The 25,087-nt window shown below is 38.0% G+C and overlaps 2 protein-coding genes across 2 annotated transcripts; both read right to left on the bottom strand.

The window, feature by feature from the left end:
* Positions 1 to 785: 785 nt before the first annotated feature.
* LOC114481902 (alpha-N-acetylgalactosaminide alpha-2,6-sialyltransferase 1-like) lies at positions 786 to 15,957 on the bottom strand. Its single transcript, XM_028476967.1, has 9 exons — positions 15,813 to 15,957; positions 15,529 to 15,739; positions 14,513 to 14,663; positions 12,195 to 12,357; positions 10,619 to 10,757; positions 10,430 to 10,536; positions 9,086 to 9,169; positions 6,491 to 6,590; positions 786 to 980 (listed from the first exon to the last, which is right to left on the bottom strand). Exons 1-9 carry the CDS (start codon positions 15,911 to 15,913, stop codon positions 786 to 788), a joined length of 1,251 nt encoding a protein of 416 aa, XP_028332768.1. The 5' UTR covers positions 15,914 to 15,957.
* A 2,289-nt stretch (positions 15,958 to 18,246) lies between these two features.
* Positions 18,247 to 24,822, bottom strand: mrpl27 (mitochondrial ribosomal protein L27). Its single transcript, XM_028476557.1, has 4 exons — positions 24,759 to 24,822; positions 22,660 to 22,788; positions 20,053 to 20,120; positions 18,247 to 18,676 (listed from the first exon to the last, which is right to left on the bottom strand). The coding sequence occupies exons 1-4, from the start codon at positions 24,796 to 24,798 to the stop codon at positions 18,470 to 18,472; spliced, it is 444 nt and encodes a 147-aa protein (XP_028332358.1). The 5' UTR covers positions 24,799 to 24,822; the 3' UTR covers positions 18,247 to 18,469.
* Positions 24,823 to 25,087: the final 265 nt, after the last annotated feature.

Here is a 25,087-nt window from a genome sequence, read left to right as displayed (position 1 = left end):
TGGACACTGGCATTTATTCAGTCTGTTTATTTTTATTGTGTAAATTCAAATTATTCACAATTTAAATAAATCTGTGTAATTTATTTCAACAACGCTGGCCCCAAATTTATAGAAGCAGTGCAGATGAAAAAGTCATTGATTAAAAAGGAGAACACGGCTGAGAGGGAACTTCCAAATGTCCAAATTTGTGATTAACAAAGGCTCTATTGTTACTGTGAGTAATCTCACATGTTCCAACAGACCCTTCCTTGTCTTTAAATTATATCCAAAGTCATAATATGGGGAACAAAAATCTCCTACAATTGCATTTCAAGTAGTTTTTAAATATTTAAACTATTGATACATTTTTGTCGACGTGTGCACCACAACTTTTTTTTAACATATTTAATGCTGAAAAATGGATATAAAGGATTTTTTTTTTTTAAACTGAAAAGTGTTGCAGAAGCTTCATACTTCCTGTTCCAATTATTGTATACAGAAATAAAAACCAGAAGAGGAAAGTTTTGAGTTGTTAGCAATTTTATTCACATTTTTTAAACATCGTGTAGGAAAAAAAGGAATTTTGACTCTAACTTAAACTCGAGAGAAACCATACAAAATTATTTGGACATCTACTGATATATTTAGATTAATTTATATAAAATACTATTTACATTGTAGTGTCCAAAGGGATCCAAAAATATCAATGTCAAAATATGCACAAATCATCTATTGAATACTTCACATGAACGTATAGTTTCCTTTAACTAAAATACGTCTGAAACCATAGAGTTGTTACACCAACACTACTTATTCATCTCTGGTTTTGTTTCATCACGTTCAAAAAGTTTCAATATTTTTCTCTCGTGAAAGTCCTTCCATGTTTTCTTCTCCAGTTTGTAGTCATGGTTAGCATAAAAAATCACCTTGGATTTGTGTTTATGATAGTAATAGTTGGAGTAGTTCCCGTAGTCCTCCGTCATGAAGCCGTAGACACTCACCTATAGAAGAGAAAACATAATTACAGTTCTCTTCATAGCGTTTGAAAACCAACAAGCTAACACCACTTTTATAATGTTAGAATGCTACAAACTGTTCATAAAGCTACTAATAACAATAATCAAGATTTTTGATAGTAGTGGTTGTAGACACAAAAGTAGGGATGGGACGATACATGGAGTTCACGATACGATAATGATACCATATGATATTTTAGGAAGGAAAAAATAGCTGTTGGGTTGTTCCATGTCATTTCAACAAATGCTCCACGAACTTCAGTTCTGAGATCATGAGGCTGAGCTACCAGACTCAAAACGCCCTCACTTTGTTCTTCTAGTTGTTGTTGTGTACATTACTGTAGTTAAAATCACTACTCTTCTGTTATTCATGAATGGATCGGGCTGATATTTGGTAGATATAATCTATAGATGTGTACGCATCAATGCTCGGAGCCCGATTTTTGATTTGGGTCCCAAGGGGCCCCAAAAGAAGAAAAAAACGTAAGTCGATTTGTCATTTATTTGCGAGTCAAATGTTACGATGGTTGGTGGTACCGAATCATTGGCACATACCAATATATAAATGGGGCCCATTACCCCTTACGTGTCACAGAAGTGCCAGAGGGCCCCATTTTTCTTCGTTAGTTTCTTTGTTAGTTCTTGTTAGATCGGAATGCAGTTTGGTATGAATACTCTATGAATGAGTATGAGATGCTCAGAGCCCTTTTTTTGAAATGGGGCCTGAGGGCCCACCCCCCATTACCAGTAATGTCCAAATTTATGGGAACATAGTCATGTTATATCGTTTCAAAGATAATTCAATGTAGATTATGATTATGCGTTGCACAAATCGATTAGGGACCCGAGCAATTTCCATTAAAGTTGTTTTCTCATTTATTTGTGAGTAAATATTGCAACAGTTGGTGGTACCGAATTATTGACACATACCAATATATGAATGGGGCCCTTTACACCGTATGTGCCACGGGGGCACCAGGGGGCCCCATTTTTTTACTCTGTGGAACTGAGTTATTTGACTAAATTCTTGGTAGCGTGGTACGTGCTATTCGGTGCAGAGACGTTCCGCGGGCCCGGTCGTAGTTCATCCAAACTTGTTTACCAATTGTTCCGTAATAATTAACACTGTAAAGTTTTAGTTTGACTGGATTCATTCTTTGCTTTGGCAAGCAAAGAAGAGAAGGAGGGCCTGAAGCCACTGTGGGAGGAAGCGAACAAGAAACTTGCAAGCCTACGGAGGGCAGAGTGCTTCTGCAAATGCAGAAGGCGTAAAGAGAAGGAGAGGAGCGACTTCTTCAAAAATTCCTTCAAGCATGCGAGACAGCTACTGGAGGACAAGAGAAGCGGGAAGCTAGAGATTACACAGTCTGAGCTGGAGACTCAGATCAGGGAGCAGTACAGTGACTCAGCAAAGGCTACTCCCCTGGGATCCCCAGGGTTTGTTCCTCGCCCAGCCCCCCCATCCTTCCTGTTCAATACTGCTCTCCCGAAACTCAGTGAGGTAGCAGAAGTTGTCCGGAAAGCAAGAGCAGCCTCAGCGCCAGGCCCCAATGGGATACCTTACAAACTGTACAAATACTGCCCAGGGATCCAGAAGCATCTGTGGAACCTCCTGAGAGTGACCTGGAAAAACCAAGTCATCCCTTCAGAGTGGCAAAGGGCTGTTACAGTTCTCATCCCGAAGGAGGCAAACTCCACCACCATTGACCAGTTCAGGAGTATCGCGCTCCTGAATGTAGAAGGGAAGATCTTCTTCTCAATCCTGGCCAAGAGGTTGACCACCTATCTGATAATCAATGGGTATATTGACACCAGCTGCCAGAAGGCCGGCGTTCCAGGTTTCCCAGGGTGCGTGGGACACTCTGCAATCATTTGGGAGCAGATCCAGAGAGCAAAAAGAGAGAGAAGTGATCTACATGTGGTGTGGCTGGACCTTGCCAACGCATACGGATCCGTCCCCCACCAACTCATCGAGTATACCTTGGACTTCTTCCATATTTCTGCCTGCATACGTGCCCTGGTCGCCAAGTACTTTGGAGACCCTAAGATGTGCTGCACCCATCAAGACTTCACTGCAGGCTGGCAACAACTGGAAGTAGGCATTGCCATGGGATGTTCGATCTCGCCCATCCTGTTTGTCGCAACCTTCGAGATCATTCTAATAGGGGCAAGGAAGATGGTCGGTGGAATGAAGCTACCATCAGGTCAAAGGCTACCACCAGTGAGAGGCTACATGGATGACATCACCACCATCACCACCAAGAGAAGGCTCAGCTGGTGCTGGAACTGAGGGAATCCAATGACCCACTGGTGAGAGCAGCTGGCTCCCAGATACGAACAGGGAGGAAGTGGAAAGCCCAGGAAGAGGTTGCCATGGCAATCAGCAGGCTGAAACATCGCGAGGTAGTTGGCAGAGTCCAGGAGGGACGAGCAAGCCTTGGGAGGAGTGAGATCCCCCGCTTCTGGTCAAAAGCCTCCAAAGAAGAGCGGAGAGCCATGGTGGTGGCAGAAGTGACGAAGACCGAGCAGGAGCGCCTTAATATCAAAGCGGTGTCGCAAAGCCGGCAGGGAGGCTGGATGTCATGGGAAGGTGTCACAGACAGGTCCTTGTCATGGTCTGACCTGTGGAAGATCCCCCAAGCCAGGCTCAGCTTCCTAATCAGATCCACCTATGACACCCTACCTTGTCCCAGAAACCTCCACCAGTGGTTTGGTGCTGAAGAGACCTGTCCCCTTTGTAGTACCAGCAATGCAAGCCTCCAGCATATCCTGTCGGGCTGCAAGATAGCATTGTTCCAAGGCCGCTACAGGTGGCGACATGATCTGGTGTTGAGGAAGTTGGCAGAGGTGGCAGAGTTATACAGACAGGAGGCTAACAGTAGTCCTTCGGCTCCAGCGAGACAACCCATCCTGTTCGCAAGGGCCGGAGAAAATGTCAATTCTCCTCGCCAGAGAAGTATGTCAAGAGTCATCACACCTGGCAGCGAGTGGTCCATGAGGGTCGACCTGGGGAGGCAGCTCCAGTTCCCCAGGGAGGTAGCAGAAACATCGCTCAGGCCAGACTTGGTCATGTGGTCAGAGCCACGTAAGACCATTATGTTGGTGGAGCTAACTGTTCCTTGGGAGGAGGGTATGGAGGCTGCCAACGAGCGGAAGCGGTCTAAGTACGCAGACCTGGTCGAAGACTGCAGGGAGGCTGGCTGGAAAGCCATCATGTGCCTCGTCGAAGTGGGATGCAGGGACTTCGTCGGGTCCTCAATGGTTCGCCTACTGCGCAATATGGGAGGCACAGGAGCAGGGTGTCGAAAAGCCATTAAAGAACTGGCGGAAGAGGTGGAAAGGGCCAGCTTTTGGCTATGGCTGAGGAGGAAGCACAAGAGTTGGGGAGCTGATAACACCTAGGGCATCAGTAGGGGGTGGCACGGAGAGATCCCTGCCATCGCTCCGCCACCAGGAGATGTACTGGGGTTAAAGGAGCGAAACATCTATGACTGGTGGTCCCCAGCTGATGACCCATTTACGCCCAGTGTGGTGTTCAGATTAACACACATGCAAGGGAAGCACCGGTGGAGGTGCGTTAGGCAGCAATGCCCAGCAGGTAGACCATCATCCTGTATCTTATTAAATTCCTTCTGAGATATGGACAATTTAGTGAAGGGGGGTATGGGTCCTTATTTTTCTTCCATTTTCATCTTCCAATATGTCAGGAACTCCATCACATAGAAAGGTAAATATGGTATAATAATAAGCTCCACCTACTCTCTCAGAATATAGAAATAGATCTGCTATACATCCTATCTGGTGGACATGTCAGCTCCTCTAAATAGTCACAAAGTCAGTGTGTGTTTGGGTCTGGAACATGTTTGGGTCTTCAGTAAACTACTTAGCATATGTCTCAGCTCCCTGTAATGTGATCAGCTTAGAGCTATGAACATAGACTGTTCACATCACTAATGATTAGTCACAGATATGCATTGGTTCTTGGGTGACACGCTCTGGAAATATAAAGAAAATACTTTTTTCGCTATTTTCATTGGCTTATAACTACATTTGGGAATGTAAGAAAAAATCTGTTCTTTGTTTTAATCTATAGTATAAATGTTACTCTTTATTGGAATATAAAACAGTTTGTATTCACGAGATTTCTTCATTTTTATTTTAGACCCAACCGTTTGTGTTATTTCACCACTCGTTGATATTTAAAATCCTTTACATGAGGCCATTGTAGCTTCGCTCTGTGTCTGATAATCATTCTTTTGGCAATATTAGCATTTTTGGCAGTAATTGAGACCTTTGGACTTTGACGATGTTTCCTGTAGTTGTATAGATGCTCGTGTAGCACAGATGGAAAGACAGGCTTGTTACATAAAGATTTGGTCAAAATACGACAAACTTTTGGTCCTTGTCCCAGTAAATAGGCCCCGAAAATAAGGGTTGATATGGCAGATATATAAGGAGAATTAATTTAAGGATATTGACTATGTCAAAGAAACAAATATTTGGAACATTTCAGATAACAGATAACTCTTTGCTGTTGTCAGATTTAGTTTCTCAGCTGTTGAAACCAGTAACAACATTAATTTAGCACATTTTTGCTCACTATATTATTGAGAATGGTAAAAAATAATATATATAAGAGAATCATTTATGTCCCTGTTCTCCCTTTACTGTACGGGTTGGTTTTGTGTTAAATTTGCATTCATGATGTTGTAGAACAACAACAAAATACTTTTCTTTGTGTTAGAAAGACAAACTTTGTGGTTCTGCAGGCGCTCCCTTTACCCTTGTCAGGGCAAAAATTGTTAGTTATGTTTATTAACATATTTACTCATAGACCTTATTCTTTTTAAGGCTTTAAGTTGAGACTTTTCATTTCTGCTGTCTCTTGTTTTCTGCTCTCTTCTCGAGGTCAGCTTCCCAAAACACATCTTATCCCTCAGACACGGAGGCATCACACACTCACATGCCTACACACACTCACATAGTCACACATACACACCCAATACACATCCATTCATACACACAAACACCATACACGCACACACCTCCAACACTCACGACAATCAGGAGTTGTTTTGACCCAAAGAAGAAACTGTCTCTTTTCACTCTCTTCCCTCACCTCCTCCTCTCTGTCCTCTTTATCTCCTGGGGGGAGGAGGGAGGGGGACTGAGGGGGAATATACGTGATGAGTTAGAACTGTGGGCCACTCGATCATCGGACGTCCGCCCGGGGCGGTCACTAATTTTGTCCATCTTTGTACTCTTTTTTATTTAGTTTTATAATAAACCTTTTTTATTAAATCATCAATGCCTCGCCTGGACTCCATCATTCAACCAGAGCAATAAATCATGTCTCCTAATGAGATCAACCGCAAATTTTCCGTGACACCCTGCTGTATAATTATATAATGAATGTTATTAAAAGGACAGACTGGTTGGTTTGGTGGCATCAGATGTCAGTGCTTTAGGTGAAACAGCTCATCAGCAACACTTACTGTGTCACATGTGTGCAGAGCCAGGAAGATGGTGAACGCTCCATTGGTTGGTCTGACTATGGCCCAAAAACGACGGTTCAGATTAACAGAATTCAGGAACCTGTACACAATGAAATAATATCGAATAAAAATAAAAAAAATGCATTTTTCCATCAACAATGACCTTGATTGTAAACATCAAGCTAAACAATGTCAGTCAATTTAAAACAATAAAAACTCTCTTGACCTCATTCTTAATGTCTAGATGTGTTTGTGTTAGAATTTATTTGGGGTAAATGTGTGTTAAAGGTCCAGGATTCTGCTATTTTCTATTTTCTATCTCCATTTGTTCTAAGAACTCCAGCAACATAGTATTTGAGGTTTATTTTCACAAACTCGCCTGTTTTTTGGAGTTTTATCCTCTGAAAAGTCACTTTAATGACACTTCTAAAAATAGGCTGTTTTGGGGCCTTCATGAATATGCATGAGTGGGCGTGTCTGTAGACGCAGACTTCAGGCTTTATTACCATAGCGATTTTCTTTTGCTATCCACAATATTGTTATTGTTTTCAGCCAGAGAAACTGCACATTACAGTAAAACACATGGATATTTAAGAGGCTATTGTGATTGTGAGTCCAACAAACGCTGCATCAGGGTGTGTGTTTATCACATCAGCTGCATCAGTCAGTCAGCTGTTTCAAACACTCAGCGGAGTGTGAAGCTGCTAAATCACTTTCTACTAACCACAGGAATAGTCCATTTAAGATGATAATCATTTGTCTTGTTTCACAAACGTGAGATCATGTCAAAGAAGATACAAGGCGATATAACGGCTACTAAAAATGGAACTGATTGTGAGCACTCACTGCGCTCTGGATTATCTATATACTAGATTATCGACATATATATATATATATACTGGATTATCTATATAGTGAATTTAAATATATAATCTGTGGATAAAGGGACTAGTATTTAAGGGATCAGGCTTGTAATCAGGCTCAATGGTTCTAATCTCCCTGGTCCATCACTGTGGGATGTTGATCAGTCCCTTGCATTAACTCTAACCCCTCCCTGGGTGCTACACCCTGGCTGCCCACAGCTCCTCAGGGAGGGGTTAAATGCAGAGAACACATTTAGTGTATGTAGCTTTACATACAATATATGACAAAAAAGTATAATATATTTTCTATCCACAGTGTTTGTTTTAGCTGTGAGGTAGTTTGAGAGGGAGGGGCTCACATTCTTATTGGGTAGGAGGAGCCAGGATTGTCAAGAGGAGGAGTTTCAACCTTATGATGTCATAACGTGAGAAAAATCCAACTGGCCCGTTTGGAGCTGACTTTTTATAAAATGTAGAATAACAATGGAGGGAGGAAACAGAACTTTTTCATCTTTGTCCCTTTGAATGAGGCTAAAGGAATGTGTATCACTGTAGAAAAATCATTATACAGTGAATTTTGTGATGTAACATAAGATGATGGGACTCACTTCACCTTCTGAAATGGAAATAGCGATATGACAAGGACTGAACCCTCAACAACATGTTTTAAAACAATATTACACATTTCTACATATTTCTATATTAAAATGTTTGGTTTAATGTTAGCTTTAGCAAGTTAGCAAACACATGTCAAATCTTGTGTGATCTCGTTTCAGTGCATTTCTGCTGTGTAGAAATATGAAACTAGATCACACACAGAGTCAAACCTCTGCCATGTTCCAACACTACTCTTTTTCAGATATGATCAATTATCTGGATCAATGATCCTGATCATGGTACCAGGATCATTCACACTTTAAAGGCTTGCAACACATTTATTCGAGATATTTTTATTTTGGCGATTTAGAAAATTCTCGATGTATATGTATATGTATATGTATATATCTTATTTTGTAATAAAATACTAGTTTTCGGAGTCGCTGCTTTCTCTACTTTTCAGAACATGTGAAGCTCAGTTAGATGACCACTGAGTGAGATATAACCCTGACCTTCATCTAAACAAGACACACTATAGAACTCACTCACACGTCCTGTCCTTTAAAGGAGAAAAAGCCAAAAGTGGCACTTATTGTGCAGCGGTTTGTTAATAAATGTCCCATTGTTTACTTTTTTCCTCATTTTACGATCATTTACGTGCCGAGATATTAACTTGTGAAATTTCACCAATGATGAGAGATCCAGAATCAGTTTATTGATCCAGATTCCCTCAAAATGTAATTCATGGAATCTACAAAGGCCCTAAGGACTATGTTTGATTCAGATGTTGTTAAAATCTATTAGTTTTGACGTAATCCCGTTTACAGACAAACAAATAAACAAAATATGACCTCCTTTGGGGAGGTAATTATTGACTATATTAACTCTATTAGTCATATTAAGCCCAGGAATTTTAATAACATCTTATGAGGGAAAGATGATGAAATGGAATTATGGGAAATTTTGGAACAGAAAATTGTAGGCTCTACATTTACATGTGACATTATACAGTACATTAACCCTCTAATAATAACCTAATACCTCTGTGTGTTTGCTGTACATATGAATGTGTGTAGTGATGAAGTGTTAATCCAGTTACTATTGTGTAGTTATATAAGGGTACGATAGAGCTGACCTGTTCCTGATGTATCTCAGAAAGTCCTGGTGTAGAACGTAGAAACGACTTTCATTGAACTGGCCTGAGTAGAATTTCCATGGCCTGGATGGAAATAAATTAGATAACAACACATTATTTACATTGACATGGTTTAAATTACTGTATAGATATGTATTTGTTAAACACAAATACATGGAGTAGTTTAATAAGATTCCACAGGTAGATTTGGTCGTATTCCGAGAAGCTTTTTAATTGCAGTTATTGTCAGTTTAAGGTATGAAAAATGATCCCAAAGACACTAATATAAGAGTATAACCACTGCTCTAGGTTAAGGGTTCTCAATCTTAGGGTCAGGACTTTATTTGGGGTCACGAGACACTGGGAGGCGGTCGCCAGACAGATTCAAGAATCTAAGAATATTTTTTTTAACAATTTACGTCCATTTTTGCTTATTTTTTACCATTTTTCTGCAACTACACCAAACCTGCCATATTTTAACCTATTTCATCACGTTTTCTTGCCATATTTTTTTCTCCTTTTAATGCATTTTTTTTTACTCATTACATTACTACACTTATGCATAAAATGTCAATGATTTTTCTGCACATTTTTTTCCACTTTCAACACATGTTCAACACTTATAAACCCTTTCCATCACTTTTCCACTTAATGTCACATACGTTCTCATTATTGTCACTTTTAAACTCTTTTCACTGTATTTCATGCTTATTTTTTTGCCAATTTAACCACATTTACCATTTGTCGTGCCCATTATTTCCTTTGGTCATTTTTTGCCCCTTTTCAAAAAGTTCTGACACTTTTTTCAGATTTTAGCTCCTTTTGCCAATAATTATTCCTTTTTTTCCTAGTTTTTGTCCATTTTTGCAAGTTCCTTTTTTAACTTTTATCCAATATTTGTGATTCCTTGAGTTGTTTTGCCCACTTTTCATCCAAATAAGTTACATTTATCCCAATAACTACTACTTCTTTCCCTTTTCCCCTACATTTTGCCTCTTTTTGTTGCACATTTTTGCCCTTTTCCACTGTTGTTTGCCACATGTTGCTCATTAAAGCTACCCTTTGCCATTACATACCTCTTGGTTCCTCTTTTTTGCCCATTTTTTGGCTACTGTTGACCGCTTTTACCCCTTTTAGTCACTTTTCACTGTTTTCTTGCCACGTTTTTGCCATTTTCGGCAAAAAAACAAAAAAGTAGTGGACCGGACCACTTTGACTCGACAGATGGCAAGTCCACCCCTGGTGGGGGTCCCTGGTCTCTGGGGCCTTTATTTTGGGGGTCGCGAGCTGAAAAGGTGGAGAACCACTGCTCTATAGCTCAAACATTATAGATGTGATTTTTACTCTTTGTTTTTATAGTGACCAGGAGCAGGAATCTTCGTTCTACTCAGGAGACCCCCCAGCCATCTGTAGTCTCTGAACCCTTCAGGAATCATCACAAACTTTATTCCCTGGAGAAGGAAAGACGAGACGTTACATTTGGTGAAATGATTCTGAACTAAAAACCAAATCTCACACACCAGCCTGCGTTACCTCATCACTGGGGGGGCCTGTGTAGCCAAACTTTTTGAGACTCGCTGATGATGAAGTGATGGCGTGAGCCGTGTGAACGTAGACCGATGTACGACTTCCAACGTCTACTTCAAAACCCTTCGTGATCGCACCATTCATCCTGAAGAAAGAAATAAACACACAAGGAGATGATGTGGATTGTTTTTGTCCACCTTTCTATAATACACTGCTCAGAAAAACTTTGGGGTTTGTTTATTATTTGTCTTTTGCAGCTGAGATTGAACCAAGTGAGGATGTTCCTTTAAAGTTCCTCTAAGATCTGATCAAATGTAAAGTGGCAGAGGCATGAGGAGAAATGGAATACACAGGTTTGCATGAAGACAAAGACTGATCCTTGATCCATGTTAGGATAAAGATCCTACATGTGTGTTTGATTACACATTATGTACATTCATGTCAGCATTTAGGATATCAACCTATCCGTGCATTAACACAAAAAACTATAAATAGTTTATTGTTGTTTTGCTTGTTATCAGTCACATTGTCTTTTTGTGTGTTTTTCCCTGTAAAATGTGTCTTATGGAGTCATATTGTGTATTTGTGTTGTCACTTTTTCATTTTCTTTTTGTGCACTTTTACCATTTACTGTAATTGTGTCATTTTGTGTGTTTCTGTTGTCGTTTGTTAATTGTTGTATAGTTTTGTGTGTTTATGCAGTATTTTCTGTGTTTTTCTTGTCTTTTACTGTATTTTCTCTGTAATGTTGTATTCTTGCTGTTGTTTTATGTATTTTTCTGTCAGTTTGTGCGTTTACTTTGGGGGGGCCACACACACCCGGGCCGTTAGTTGCCCATGTCTGTCCTGTCCTGTCCTTTCCTGATGTTCCCACTGTTACTGTCACCTTTAAAGTTTCATATGACTTTTCTTTAAACATTTTGAAGCTTTATTTACAACCAGGAACAGGAACCTCGCTTTAGTTCAACCTCATTCAAGTGTTCAAATAGACCGTACTAGTGAAGCACAATCTGCTACTAGGAGATGATTTTGTGTTACTAGTCGATATAGTAGTAAAACTAGTAAAGCTTTAGTTTTACTAGTCATGTAATTTGAATTCTATTAGTCCATTGGTCGATCCGGTATATATATATATATATATATATATATATATATATATATATATATATATATAAACATAAATATAAACAGTAGCTAGACTAATATGTGCAAAACTAAATAAAATAACAATCCTACGTGTAGTAGTTCTTCTCTGGTGAAAGAAACCAGAGAAGGGGAGCAAGAAACTACAAAAATAAAGAAAAATGCAACAACTATGAGAGAGCGCAGTACCGAGGCAACCATCCACGGCGCCATCTTGGAGGTATATAATTATAGAGGGACTTTAAAAGAACAAAACCAGACTAAAGCGCTGCTGGTTTGATAGAGTTTCCAGTTAAAATTCACTACAGGTACAATTTATTACAGTGGCAGTGTCCCATATCACTGGGGCTTGCGCCCCCCGGGACCGTTATAGCCACATGCATTCTCAAATCGGTGCCCTCCACCAGAATGGTTGTTCCTTCTCTGGGATTCTTCTTACCTAAATATGTAATCATGAGCGTCAATCTCTGCGCCCTTTTTGGAGCCGTTAAGGATTCCTCCTGTTCCGACCACAGCACAGTGGATACAACCATCACCGCCTGGTTTGGGAACCAGCAGCGGCTCTTTGGGTTCTGGGATCAGTTTGATCGCAGGCATTAGCTCTATAAACCAAATAAGAATGATTTAATAGTAATTATATAACACATGTTTATATTACAGCATTAAATGCATCCTCTACTGTTTTTACAAACGTGTCCTAAAACCTTCTGAATTATTAGTAGATATATGTCTAACAAAACACATTATTATGCACCGTATTCATGTAATTGACATTTAAAAATAGGACTACTTTACAGTTTTAGAGCCTGTGTTCCTCCATCTTGAAATCATGTGATTGATGATGTCACACGGCCCCACTGCCTGTAAACATCCATTGTTTTCTATTGGAGTGAAACATTCAGCCTGATTTTTAGATCATTTAACAGTTTTTTTAGATAATAGTGAATTATTCCTCAATTGTGACGTAAGTTGCTCTCCACAGTTTCTCTGCGATTGTGATTGGTCTGACATTGCTAACTCCGCCCCCTGTCACTGGAGCCCGCATGTAGCCAGGCTGAAATCACCTGTGTTTATGAACGTGTTTATATCCTGCTTCATAGTACAGCTGCTCTCTGACAGAGAATGTTTGGTTAGATCAAGCTAACGCTCAGATATCAGGATCTACTGATCCAGGATCTACTGATCCAGGATCTACTGATCCAGCTTCATAGAGAACAACTTGTAATGCATTTTAAAGTCATCATTATTTAATTTATCATAATTTTATTATATAATACATGTATTTTACTGGAAGAGTTCTGAGGGTATGTTCTTCTCTGAGTATGTTACCATGGCAACATTGTCCATGAACTAAACCTGGTCACTGGCAGGTTTTATCAAAGAAACCCTGGGTTTCTACCTGGCTCCGCCCACCTGAACACTGTTTCTGAACACTTTAATGAACCTTAACACTTTTCTCTGAAACACATTAGTAACATCACACACCACAGACGTGTTCACATCATTAATAATGTTGTGTTGATTTTTGTTTGTTTTTTTTTTTTTTTTGTGCAAACAGTAATTTTCTTTCTAACATTGTAGATGTAGATCATTAAGTGAAACACACTGAGAGGTTGATCTACATTAAAACATCTACTGACGTCTGTAGTAAAGTTTACTGAATAAAAACCTGTAGATAATATAAAGATGGAGATGATAATTTAAATAAATCCACTTTTAAGGCTCGATTGTTGTTTCATATTGTTATACAGTTAAATCTGTAGATCATACATCTATGAAGGTATGATGGAGCAGTGAATTGTGACGCTGCTCTTGGAATGGGTCACGGGTTCGTGTCCCCCTTCAGGGATTTTTTATGACATGTTTTAGGACGTTGAGATGACTCTGGCGACAATATTACATTAAAATCAATATAAATGATGTGATATGAAGCAGCATTTACTGTCTTTATATCCAGTGTAACAGGAGGGCTCTCTATGCAGACATCCTATGCTGCTGACACGCCTCCTCAGACACATTTTATTCATATTATTCACCGCTCGTCACGTCACTGAAGCAATAAAGTGATGAAGTGACCAAAAAGTGTGACTAATTAAGGGTGATTTAAGCAACTATAGTCACTGAAGACTGAACACACCTTTAGAATAGGCTCATATTCCTCAAACACCGGCTTATTTCACCATCAGGGTGAATAAATCACTCTCTTCCGTTTGGTTGTCATGGCAGCTCGAGTAAATCTCTGATCCATTGATGATGGCTTTTTATTGCGCTCGTGCACGTAATTAACCCCAAGGTTTACATACTCAGGGTTGATTAACCCACTTCATACCAGCTGTAATGGAATCAGATACACAGAGTTTCCCATCACTGGGTATGTTGACCCAGAGTTTATGGATAGACTCAGAGTTTGTTAAACCTCCTTTATGGAACACACCTCTGGAGAGTTCTCTCTGCTTTCCTCTCTACTTATTTAAAATGGGTGGAGCTCTGTAAATACCTCAGATCACAGCAACTGTAATTGTGTCAGAGTTCAGGGGCGTGGCATGTGTAGAGCCTCAAAAAAGATGACTTTCAAGAAATCCTTTAACTAATGTTGCAATGATCCAATTTTAAGTTTGATAACAGGTTTTCCGATACCTGCTGTTGTCTAACGTGTAATTTCCTATTTCCAATATTAACCAACAGCACATTTGAGCTGGACAATAACAGAACAAGTTTAACTCTTAAATGGACAGCGTTGGACAAAACAACACCTACCTTCATACTTTTCTCCCATGAATCCAAAGGGACTGTTAAAGTGAGAGAGTCGGTTCCACTCGCTGACATTGATGTTGTTTTTGTGCAGATACAGACGTATGTTGGGTAGAAACAACTTCCTAAACTCTTCGTCCTCTGAGTGGGAACACGTCTGATGATAGATAGATAGATAGATAGATAGATAGATAGATAGATAGATAGATAGATAGATAGATAGATAGATAGATAGATACAGTAGATAGATAGATAGATAGATAGATAGATAGATAGATAGATAGATAGATAGATAGATAAATACAGTAGATAGATAGATAGATAGATAGATAGATAGATAGATAGATAGATAGATAGATAGATAGATAGATAGATAGATAGATAGATAGATAAATACAGTAGATAGATAGATAGATAGATAGATAGATAGATAGATAGATAGATAGATAGATAGATAGATAGATAGATAGATAGATAGATAGATAGATAGATAGATAAATACAGTAGATAGATAGATAGATAGATGGTATATAAAGAAAAAGTATTAAAATAAGATAACAAACTGGCTTTTTGCCTCTTGTTGCTTTGGTCGTTTTTTACTGATATCAATAACAGCTGAATACACAAAGCAACAAAGAAAATACACAAAAATGATTTCAAAACACATTGTGACAGAAAATGACACAATAGGACAAGAAAAAGCAGTGCAAAAACACAGAAAATGACAGCTAAACACACAAAAATGATTTGACTTTATTAGCAAACCTTTGACTTGTATCATGATATTGTGTTTTTAATTTATTTTCGGAATTTCAACTTTAATCTCGTCTTTTTGACTTTATTCTTGATTTGGCCAAAATGATTTTCTCCGTCAACATTGGCCCTAATCTGCTTCCATAGTTATTACATTTAGTTTATGTTTCATTGGTATTCTTTATTCACTTAATAGGAAAATGTTTAATTTGTGCATGTTTATCAGCTTCTTATTAAAAAGTGTTGCTAATGCTAAAGAACATACTTACTGCTGGTCGTGGTGGAGAATCCTGGATATAAACGTCTTCAAAGTCCCAGTGAGGAATGCTTCTGAAGGTCTTTCTGGACATGACAGGCATTGGCGTTTCAGGTCTGACTCTCACATGACGAGTTGATTTATTATAGAGGAATGGATTCAGAGCCTGTCTGTCAGACCAACTTAGAAACCTTTTAAACCAGCGCTCACTCTGTCCGTGCATACTGGACAAAGAAAATATATAAATGTACACAGCAGAACAAGGGATGGACTCCATTATCCAGTCTTTATACTTACCGGATGCTTTGTGTGTAAAAGTAATCCGATGACAGAAAAAAAAGCACGAGGGTCGACACTACAGCAATAAAGTATAAGAAAACAATGATTTTAAAAGCCATTTCTGAACCATGGAAGTACTGAACACAGTGTGCTTTCCTTTCTTTATAATGTGTAAATGTGAAGGAAACACAATGTTCCTTTTGTTGGTTTGAGAATGTAGTCTGGGGGTGTATGAGTACCTGACAAGCCGTAAAACTGGCAGAACCACAATCTACAATCTAGAATCAGCGTTTAGCGTTACAACTGAACAACCTGAGAATAAACACAGGAAATCGTTTTGTGTATTTAACTGTCATTTTGTGTGTTTTCTTTGTCGTTTTGTGTATTTCACTGTCATTTTGTGTGTTTTCTTTGTCGTTTTGTGTATTTCACTGTCATTTTGTGTGTTTTCTTTATCGTTTTGTGTATTTCACTGTCATTTTGTGTGTTTTCTTTATCGTTTTGTGTATTTCACTGTCATTTTGTGTGTTTTCTTTATCGTTTTGTGTATTTCACTGTCATTTTGTGTGTTTTCTTTATCGTTTTGTGTATTTCACTGTCATTTTGTGTGTTTTCTTTAGCGTTTTGTGTATTTCACTGTCATTTTGTGTGTTTTCTTTGTCGTTTTGTGAATTTAACTGTCATTTTGTGTGTTTTCTTTGTTGTTTTGTGTGTTTTCTTTATCGTTTTGTGTATTTCACTGTCATTTTGTGTGTTTTCTTTATCATTTTGTGTATTAAACTGTCATTTTGTGTGTTTTCTTTATCATTTTGTGTATTAAACTGTCATTTTGTGTGTTTTCTTTATCGTTTTGTGTATTAAACTGTCATTTTGTGTGTTTTTGCCATCCTTTTTGTTGTCAAAATGTGTATTTTTCTCTCATAATGGGTGTTTTTGGTCATCTTTCTGTATATTTGTTGTCATTTTGTGTATTTATTTTGGGGACCACACAATCAGACCAAGGGCCCCTCAGTTACCACTGAGGGCAGTAATGGGGTAACACTAACCAGGTTAGTAATAGGAGGGTCACTGGTTCTAATCCCACTTGTTCTGCTTGTGTTTTACGTCACTTTGAATAAAAGCCTGAAATTAAATTGTAATCATGCTGATGGAGGATCAGGTCTAAGCACCAGTTTAACCAGTAAAAGAAATACAAGTGTAAATACGCTGAATTAAATGTATGAGCTTCTGTGACAACCCACAAATCCATTTATGTTTACATTCAGTAGTATGAATAAAACAATAGAAAAAAATATCTATTAATTTTGATTATTAATTAAAACAAGGTTTCAAGAGGTTATTTTGTGCATCTTAATAGATTCTATAAGCCTGTAAATTTTGGGACGTCTACTGCAAATGTGTGCGAGGGGCTGCTATTTAAAAGTTCAAAGGGTCGCTATAGCAAATTTTGAAAAAATTAATTACAAAAAATTTTTAAATTTGAGGTTTTGGTACCCTTTACATACATGGCAGGTTTCATCACTTACAAAGATTTCTAACAACTCCCATTGAGACATCTGCCACAGGAAGTGCGTTCTGTTAAAAACCTCTCATCTTCCTGACAAATGATCGTCCACTCTTCCAGAGCATTTCTGAACACATTTGGGAAGTGAGTTAAAAACTGTCAACAGTGCATAGTAGAATGAAAAAAAATTGCTTTTCTATCACCACCAGGGGGCAGTAAGACTCATTGTGTGAATTGTCATGTCATTGCGTGCGGAGCATGTTTCCCGTTCTGCACATGACTTTGGCTTTTGATTGAATGAATTTTGGCTGAGTTATTCAAAAATTTCTAGTTTTAAAATCGATAGAACTTTAGCACCCCCTATAGGCCTGGAAATGTGGTAAAAACTCATCGTTCTGAACATGATTTGTCTCCAACTTGTCAAGAACATAAATCCTAAATTTCATGTGGAAATTATGAACGCTGTAGGAGGAGTTTGCCTTTAAAGACGGTGTGGTTTGGCCAAAAATTTAGAAAAAGTGCTAAATTTGGCCCGCTAAATTCAAAATTGCTGACTTCCTGTTGAATTTAGGTTATAGATCCAAATTCCATTTTTGCTAGTCACGGTCCAATGCATATACCTACTGAATGTCATCCAGTTAGTTAAAGTTATAAACTCTAGGTGGCACTAACGAGTCTTGAAAGTGTCAAAAAACTACACGTTAAATTTTTCACCAACTATACCGTTCTGCCAAATTTCCTGAAATTGCATCCCGTGCAATAACCCTAGTGGTTTATATCAGCGTTTCACTGTGGATCTCATTCTGTCAAATATATTCAACACGAGGCTGTTTTTTGAAGAGTTTGTGGAGTCGTTATTGATCAGGAATCAGAGATTAACATGAGATACTTTTTAAATGAAGTTTAATTCCTCCTGTTGTTTTTCAGATCCAAACAGATTAATGTGGATTATTGTCATACAAATGTTTATTAGCACATCCTGTTTGTACACAGATCATCTTCTCCACGTTGACCTTTGACCTTACACTTTCTACAGTGGTAGCAGATACACAGGAGTCATGATGAACATGTTGAGCCTTTATGAAGATAAATGATCTGATGATCACGTCTCTGAGAGTCCAGGTGTCTCCACCAGTGAAATAGTGAACTAGTGTGATGACGGGGTCCGCCCTCAGACCATTTCCACCAGTCTGAACTTTCCCTCCTGTTTGTTGGGCAGGACGTTAATGAAGGTCTTGTAGAGCACGGCTCCTTTGGGTAGTTTGGTGATCACCTTGGTGGCCTCAGGGCTCCGTGGTGGGGGGATGTAAACCTCTTTAGTGAACCTCACAAGGCCGTCCTCCAGAGCAAACAGCGTGTTGTTGGTTCCCATCCCCACCTGGAACCAAACCAGACCAAACAAGCTGATCATGGACTCCATTAAGTGCTTTAAATAAAACAATGATTTAATCTGTGTAGACGTCACACCATAGGAGTGGAAAGTTTCCATGTGAACTTAAAACCACTTTATTCTGCTGAAAACTAATGTATTTGGTTCTAAGTAGAACTGATGATTGATCCTAGTCTGACTTTCAACATTTTAGTCAAAGTATTTGGATTATTTTGTTGTAAAATGTCAGTGTTTTTAACAAATGTATCTATAGTCTCAGGGGCTATGGCTACATTTAACGTACCTCCAGACACTTTCTATAATAAATGGTGGGGCTGCACGATTTTGACAAAAAACCTAATTGTGATTTTTCTGAACGATATTGCGATTTCGGTTCGATTTACAATTTTTAAAACTATTTTATACATTTAAATGCATATGTGTTTTTTTTCCCAAATTGTGTTTTTCACATACATTTTCCTGTGACTTCTGTGAGGAAACAAAATACTAATAAATAAAAAACCCATAATTAAACAAAAATGTGTGTCAAAAATAAAGTAAGGTGCAATTAAAAGGATGATATTAATTGTACTGTGAGGAAACAAAATAAATACTATTAAAAAAGAAAACAACAATGTATGTTTAAAATAACGAGTACAGTCAGATATAATTAAAAAGGTAGATATTGATATATTGATTAACTTTTGATCAACTTAACCTAATTTAAATGATCCTGATGACATCATTCCAGACCATAATAATTAAACAAAAACAAATGTTTAAGACACACCATGTGTAAAAAGTGATATTTCACCACTAGGGGTCAGAATAATTTACAGTATCAGAAGTTATCAATAATCTATGATGTTTCAGACTCTACAATCCCTGGTATTGATGATCTCGTTCACAACAACAGAACAACTTTATCTTCTGTAGCTTTGATCAGATGTTTAAACGCTCTGAGCAGGTGAAGCTGGTTAATGCTGAGTCATGTTTTACGAAGTGATGCAACAAATAAGGGCGACCGTGGCTCAGGTGGTAGTGGGTCGTCTTCTGATCGAGAGGTTGGGGGTTCGATCCCAGTACCTGACTATGTGTCGAAGTGTCCTTGGGCAAGACACTGAACCCTAAGTTGGTCCCAGTGGTCGACTAGTGCCTTGCATGTCAGTCCTGTCCCACTGGTATGTGAATGTGAGAGTGATTGGGTGAATGAGCTGATATGTAACGCGCTTTGAGACTGTTTCAGTGGTGATAAAGCGCTATATAAAATCAAGTCCAAGTCCAAATAATTCCCATGAATTTGTGAATATTCCCAATGCTCCACCCCTTTGTGACCCTGATGGAATGTGAGGCTAAAAACAAAGACAGTGATCAGGGTGACTGACATGTGCTCCTGGATGGTAGCGTAGCAGCTTCTGTGTAGCCAGGATGTTCCCAGCATGGACAGAGTCTCCTGTAGACGGAACACAAACAACATGTGGTTATGATAGAAAAAGGACAAATATATTAATATACTGCCATATCATACATACATTCATTTATTTATTCATAGCAACCTGCCACAAATATTTTGGCGCTGTTCGTGGCGCACATGCCAACGTGTCAGTCAGGCCTATATAATATTATTTGTTGTACACAGGAATGGGTCAACTTAAACATATTTAGTATTTTATATTATATTGTGCATTGTTGGAATGTCACTGCTAAATAAATATTTGCATCTTTTTTTTTTTACATCGATTTATTTTTTGAAGCATTTTCAGGTTTTTGACCAGCGAAGAACATTTTCAAAATGTATTTTTTAATCTTTGTTCCAGTTTTACTTTAAAGTTATTAGTTTAATAATGTAGTCAGTGTATGTATATATATATATATATATATATATATAATACTAATAAATAATAATAATAATAATAATAATAAATACTAATAAATACTCATACACACTGTAGTGACAACACAACATGTGATTCAAAGACACTCTTTAAATGTAAATGAGGTATTATTTTATGTGGGACCTGCAGTAATATTGAGACTATGATGAGTTATGAATGTTGAGCAGCTTCATGTGTTATAATAGATGCTGATTATGGGTTACCAAGAGGAGGATCACACAGGCAGCATCGGGGGCAGCTAAGTGGTAGCAGGGGTCCTTAGGCTGATGTAGGGGTGGGCGATATGGGAAAAAAATCATATCATAATTTTTTTTTGTAAAATCACAATCACGATTTTATCACATTTTTTTTTTTTCATTCAGATCATTTTGACTATTTTAAAGTTATTTACCAATAAAACAAACCAATTCACCTTCTTAAAATGATGGCCCTAAATGGAAAAAAGGAATAAAAGATGATTTAAGACAAGGTCATTTTCAAATATTTTTAAAATTGTATGCAAGCAATTTATCAAACTGGTTCTAAGTACAATTAACATCAAACAAAAAGGCTGACATGTTCTTATAGTCACACACATTCTTTTTACTTTGTTTAACTAAAGTAGTGTAGCATTAGCATTAGCATCACTTGCTACATAACAAGGCAGTGTATCAGTCTAGTGATTTACATCTGTTTTTAAGGCAACACACCTCAAAATACAAATATATATAAACTACATTTTTTTTTCAATAGTTTTACAAGAAAAACAATAATTAGTGGAGCCACAAAGACCTTTTATTAATCACTCGCAGCACAATAACAACATTTTGTGTTACTTTGACTTTTTCCTTCATTAAGGCTGAAATGTGATTAAATGAGGTAGTGATGATTTTTTTCAGGGCAGCTCTGAGTTGTTGAAAGTAGTTTTTAAAGTAAATCACATTCAGGACACTGTCTCTTTAAGAATGTGTAAACAGCTCCGTTAGCTGCAGCAGCAGCAGATCTCTGCTGAGGAGAGACAGAGAGTTAGTTAGAGAAGAGAAACACATGCAGTGTTTCCTCAAACATCTCTCAGTGTTTAACGCTCACAACTGATAGAGTTTAACAGACAGACAGACATCGACACTGAGCCTCTGACAGACAGTCACTGACACAGCTGACTGTGTGTGTCAGTGCACTGTGGGGGAGTAAAGTGTACTTCTGCCCTGTTAAAGTGCTTAATAATTCTTCGGTGTCTGTAATGCTGACATGCTGACTAGTAAATGATGTGATTTGGCAGAGAATGGACCACAGACATATGACGCAGACTCGGCACCGCGAGGGTTAAATGTGAACTACAGATGTTTCTACGATCTCCGTGACTTGGAAGATTGTCGTCATGTTTAAATCCATAACGATCTAATATTGTCAGATGACACACCCTTAGGCTGATGTTTGTGTTTCTGGTTTATTCAGATTAAAGAAAGAGTTAAAACAACACGTCTGAAAGTCAAACTGTGTTTAACACAAAGACAAGAAAAGCTCTCCAAGCTGCTGAAAACACACCGTATGGAGTGACATCCAAAATTACAACATCAGGGGACCCTGTGCTCAACAGCACTGGAGAAAACCCTGATTAATATTTATTTATGTAATTGCAATGTTTTCATTTTAGTCAGGTCAGTAACATTCAGAGCCATAACTGCAATGTTACTAATAAATGGCGTAATCATATATTTCTGTGTTTCAGTTTTCTGCCTTTATTCATTCAACCTTAATATTATGTTATTTAATTGACAAAGTTTTTATTTTGTTATTTAAATGTAATTATTTTAATTGGAGTTTATTTGAGAGAAACCAATCAACACAAATAAACTCTGGTCCTGAGAGAAACACTGAAAATTAAAACAATTACAAATAATAATGAAAAATGAAGATAAAATCTCAGCATTTCTGTTTCAGGAAGTTTGTTTTCTGCAACCAGGAAAAATCTGAGCCTTTAGAATTACCCACATAAACACATCTGTGATGATAGAATTCATTAAGGAGCTTATTTTTTAGCAAATAAAGACTCAATAATACAGGTCTATTATTATTATTAGGTAGATGATAGAAATCATGAAGGAATGTTGCTGCTACCGTCTTGTTTCTTGTAGCCGTATCTCCGTCCAGGGCTTTTCCCCCCCAGGTTTTTACTGCTTCCACCAGCTTTCTTTGATGCAGACCTGATGGAGTCCAGCAGGACGGACTGAGCAGGAAGCAGCAGACCTGGAAACACACACACATTCATAATTACTAGGCTTTACACCGATCTGATCGGCTATATCGGATTGGCCGATATTTTGCATTTTATGCAATTAATGTGATCGACTGTAATCGCTTAATTCTCCGATCCGATCAATGACGTCATTGACGTGAAGAAACTTTTTGTAGATGCTCCCATTGCATTGTTTTATCATCTCATTTACACCGAAGAGTCGTTTGCTCTATGTGACACGGCTCTATAGTATCTCACTTGTATTTGTGCACAAAGATAAAAACCTATGAGTGAACGGCAAAAATGTGGATCGTTTGGAGCAGCTGAGCACCACACTACTTCTTCATTCTACAGGTTCTGGAAGCGGGACAGTGTCTGCTATTAGTGTGTGTGTGTGTGTGTGTGTTTAGTTTATTTAGCCTGAGCATGTTAAAATAGTGAGTCCTACAGCAGAACGATGAACTCCTGTTTACTTTTGTTTCCATGTATGCGCCCCATCCCCGCTGTGCACCTGTGAATACGGACTATGAGTAACAGCAGGTTTTGCGATGCCACAGTCAGTAAATATATGTTTTCTCCTAATGCTAATGCTAATGCTAATGCTAATGGAGGCTTCACGTAGTTCCAGTGTGTTCTGCCCCCACAGCTTCATCTCCAACTCTCTGTAGTCAACACAGCTGCTGTTCAGGGACTAAATTAAATGCTTTAGCTCACATTTACACCTGTAAGTGCTCAGTCTGCATCGCATTTTAAAAAACGGAGCCGTGACGCTTGCAATGTTGTGTTCAGGTCCTGCATGAACGTAGTCAACAGAGTCACAAGGCTGCGTTTAGGTCGCAAACAAGGAACTGTTTGATTTTACGTGAATCTGTATCAGGTAGTATAGAAGGAATTTGGACGTTAGGCAAGGAAAATGTATTTGTATAGTGCATTTCATACACAAGGCAACTCAATGTGCTTTACATGATCAAAAAGTGCAACAGAAAACATTCAACAGCTTAAAATCTATAAGAACATTTAAAATCATCAACAAACACATTACATCAACAACATGACCATAAATCTCTCTTTCAATCATACGCAGTAGAGAAAAAAAAGTGCCTTCGATTTAAAAATATTCACATGTGATGCTAATTTCAGCTCTGCTTTGCAGCATAACAACTAATGTGTTCTGACCTACGTTATCTAAAAAAAAAACCTGACTTCATATGATCGGTGAGCGTTTTTTTTTAAACTCACTGATCGGCCCAAAAATCCTGATCGTATAAATATTTACGCATGATTCTACTTCTTACTTTGTCTGTTCTTCAAATGGCTGTACAGTACAGACAAAAAATTACCAATTCATGATGTGTAACAATCACAAATGTATTCTATTCCCCAGAATACATTTTATAAAGTTCCCCCATGTGTGTACTATATACAGTATGTTCATAGGTTAACTCAACATGCAGTGTGGTTCACTTTAATGTGCCAGTTTTTTTGGAACTATAACTCATACTGTTTCTAAAAGTGTATCATTCAACTTTTGTTTCAGTAGAAAGAAAATAAAGAAATTAAAATCACAATAATCGTTGCTATCTAATCTCAGTAAATCAGAATCACAGTATATATCAAATCGACATCCAAGCATTTTGAACAAACCGAAACAGGACTAAATCAAATCGTCCCAGCCCTACTGTACAGTCATTTACATTATCATAATAAATCAAATGCAGAAATATTAAGGTTGTATACCAGCTGGGGTTAATGATATTTGATATAATAGTAGAAGCAGGTTTAAAATGAGTTTGTCCTCTTCTATTATCAATGCTTATTAGTTGTTGTTTTTTTTTTTTTTTTACAGTTAGCGACTTGCTAACAATTACGATCACTAATAAAGACTATCTGTCATCACACTGAAATATCAGCGTGTGAATAAGAGCATTAACTTCTCAAATAAATGTTTACAGGAGCTCAAAATGTGTAAAAGCGTGTTTACCTGCTCGAGACTTCAGCATCAAGGACGCCAACGCCGCCATCTTAATTTTACGTACTACGTACGTTCTGACGTAATCCCGCACAGACGGACGTAATATTCGGTGCGTTTAAGTTCATTAGGAAAAGTAGTAAATATACGAAAAAAAAACCCAAAAATAATCAGATTCATAAATACTTTATTAATCCCAGGGGGAAATTACGCAGTTAAAGTGGCTCAAGAAATATTACAAATTAAAAGAACAAACACAAAATAAAGAAAAGAAAACGTACATAATTAAGTAAAGGATTGTTAATTCAATAAGGATTAAGTACAACGACACACATTATAAC

The sequence above is a fragment of the Gouania willdenowi genome, chromosome 19 (assembly GCF_900634775.1).
Source record: "Gouania willdenowi chromosome 19, fGouWil2.1, whole genome shotgun sequence".
Lineage (NCBI taxonomy): Eukaryota > Metazoa > Chordata > Actinopteri > Blenniiformes > Gobiesocidae > Gouania > Gouania willdenowi.
The sequence above is the reverse complement of the archived record's forward strand: the minus strand, read 5'-3'. Positions and strand labels throughout refer to the sequence as shown.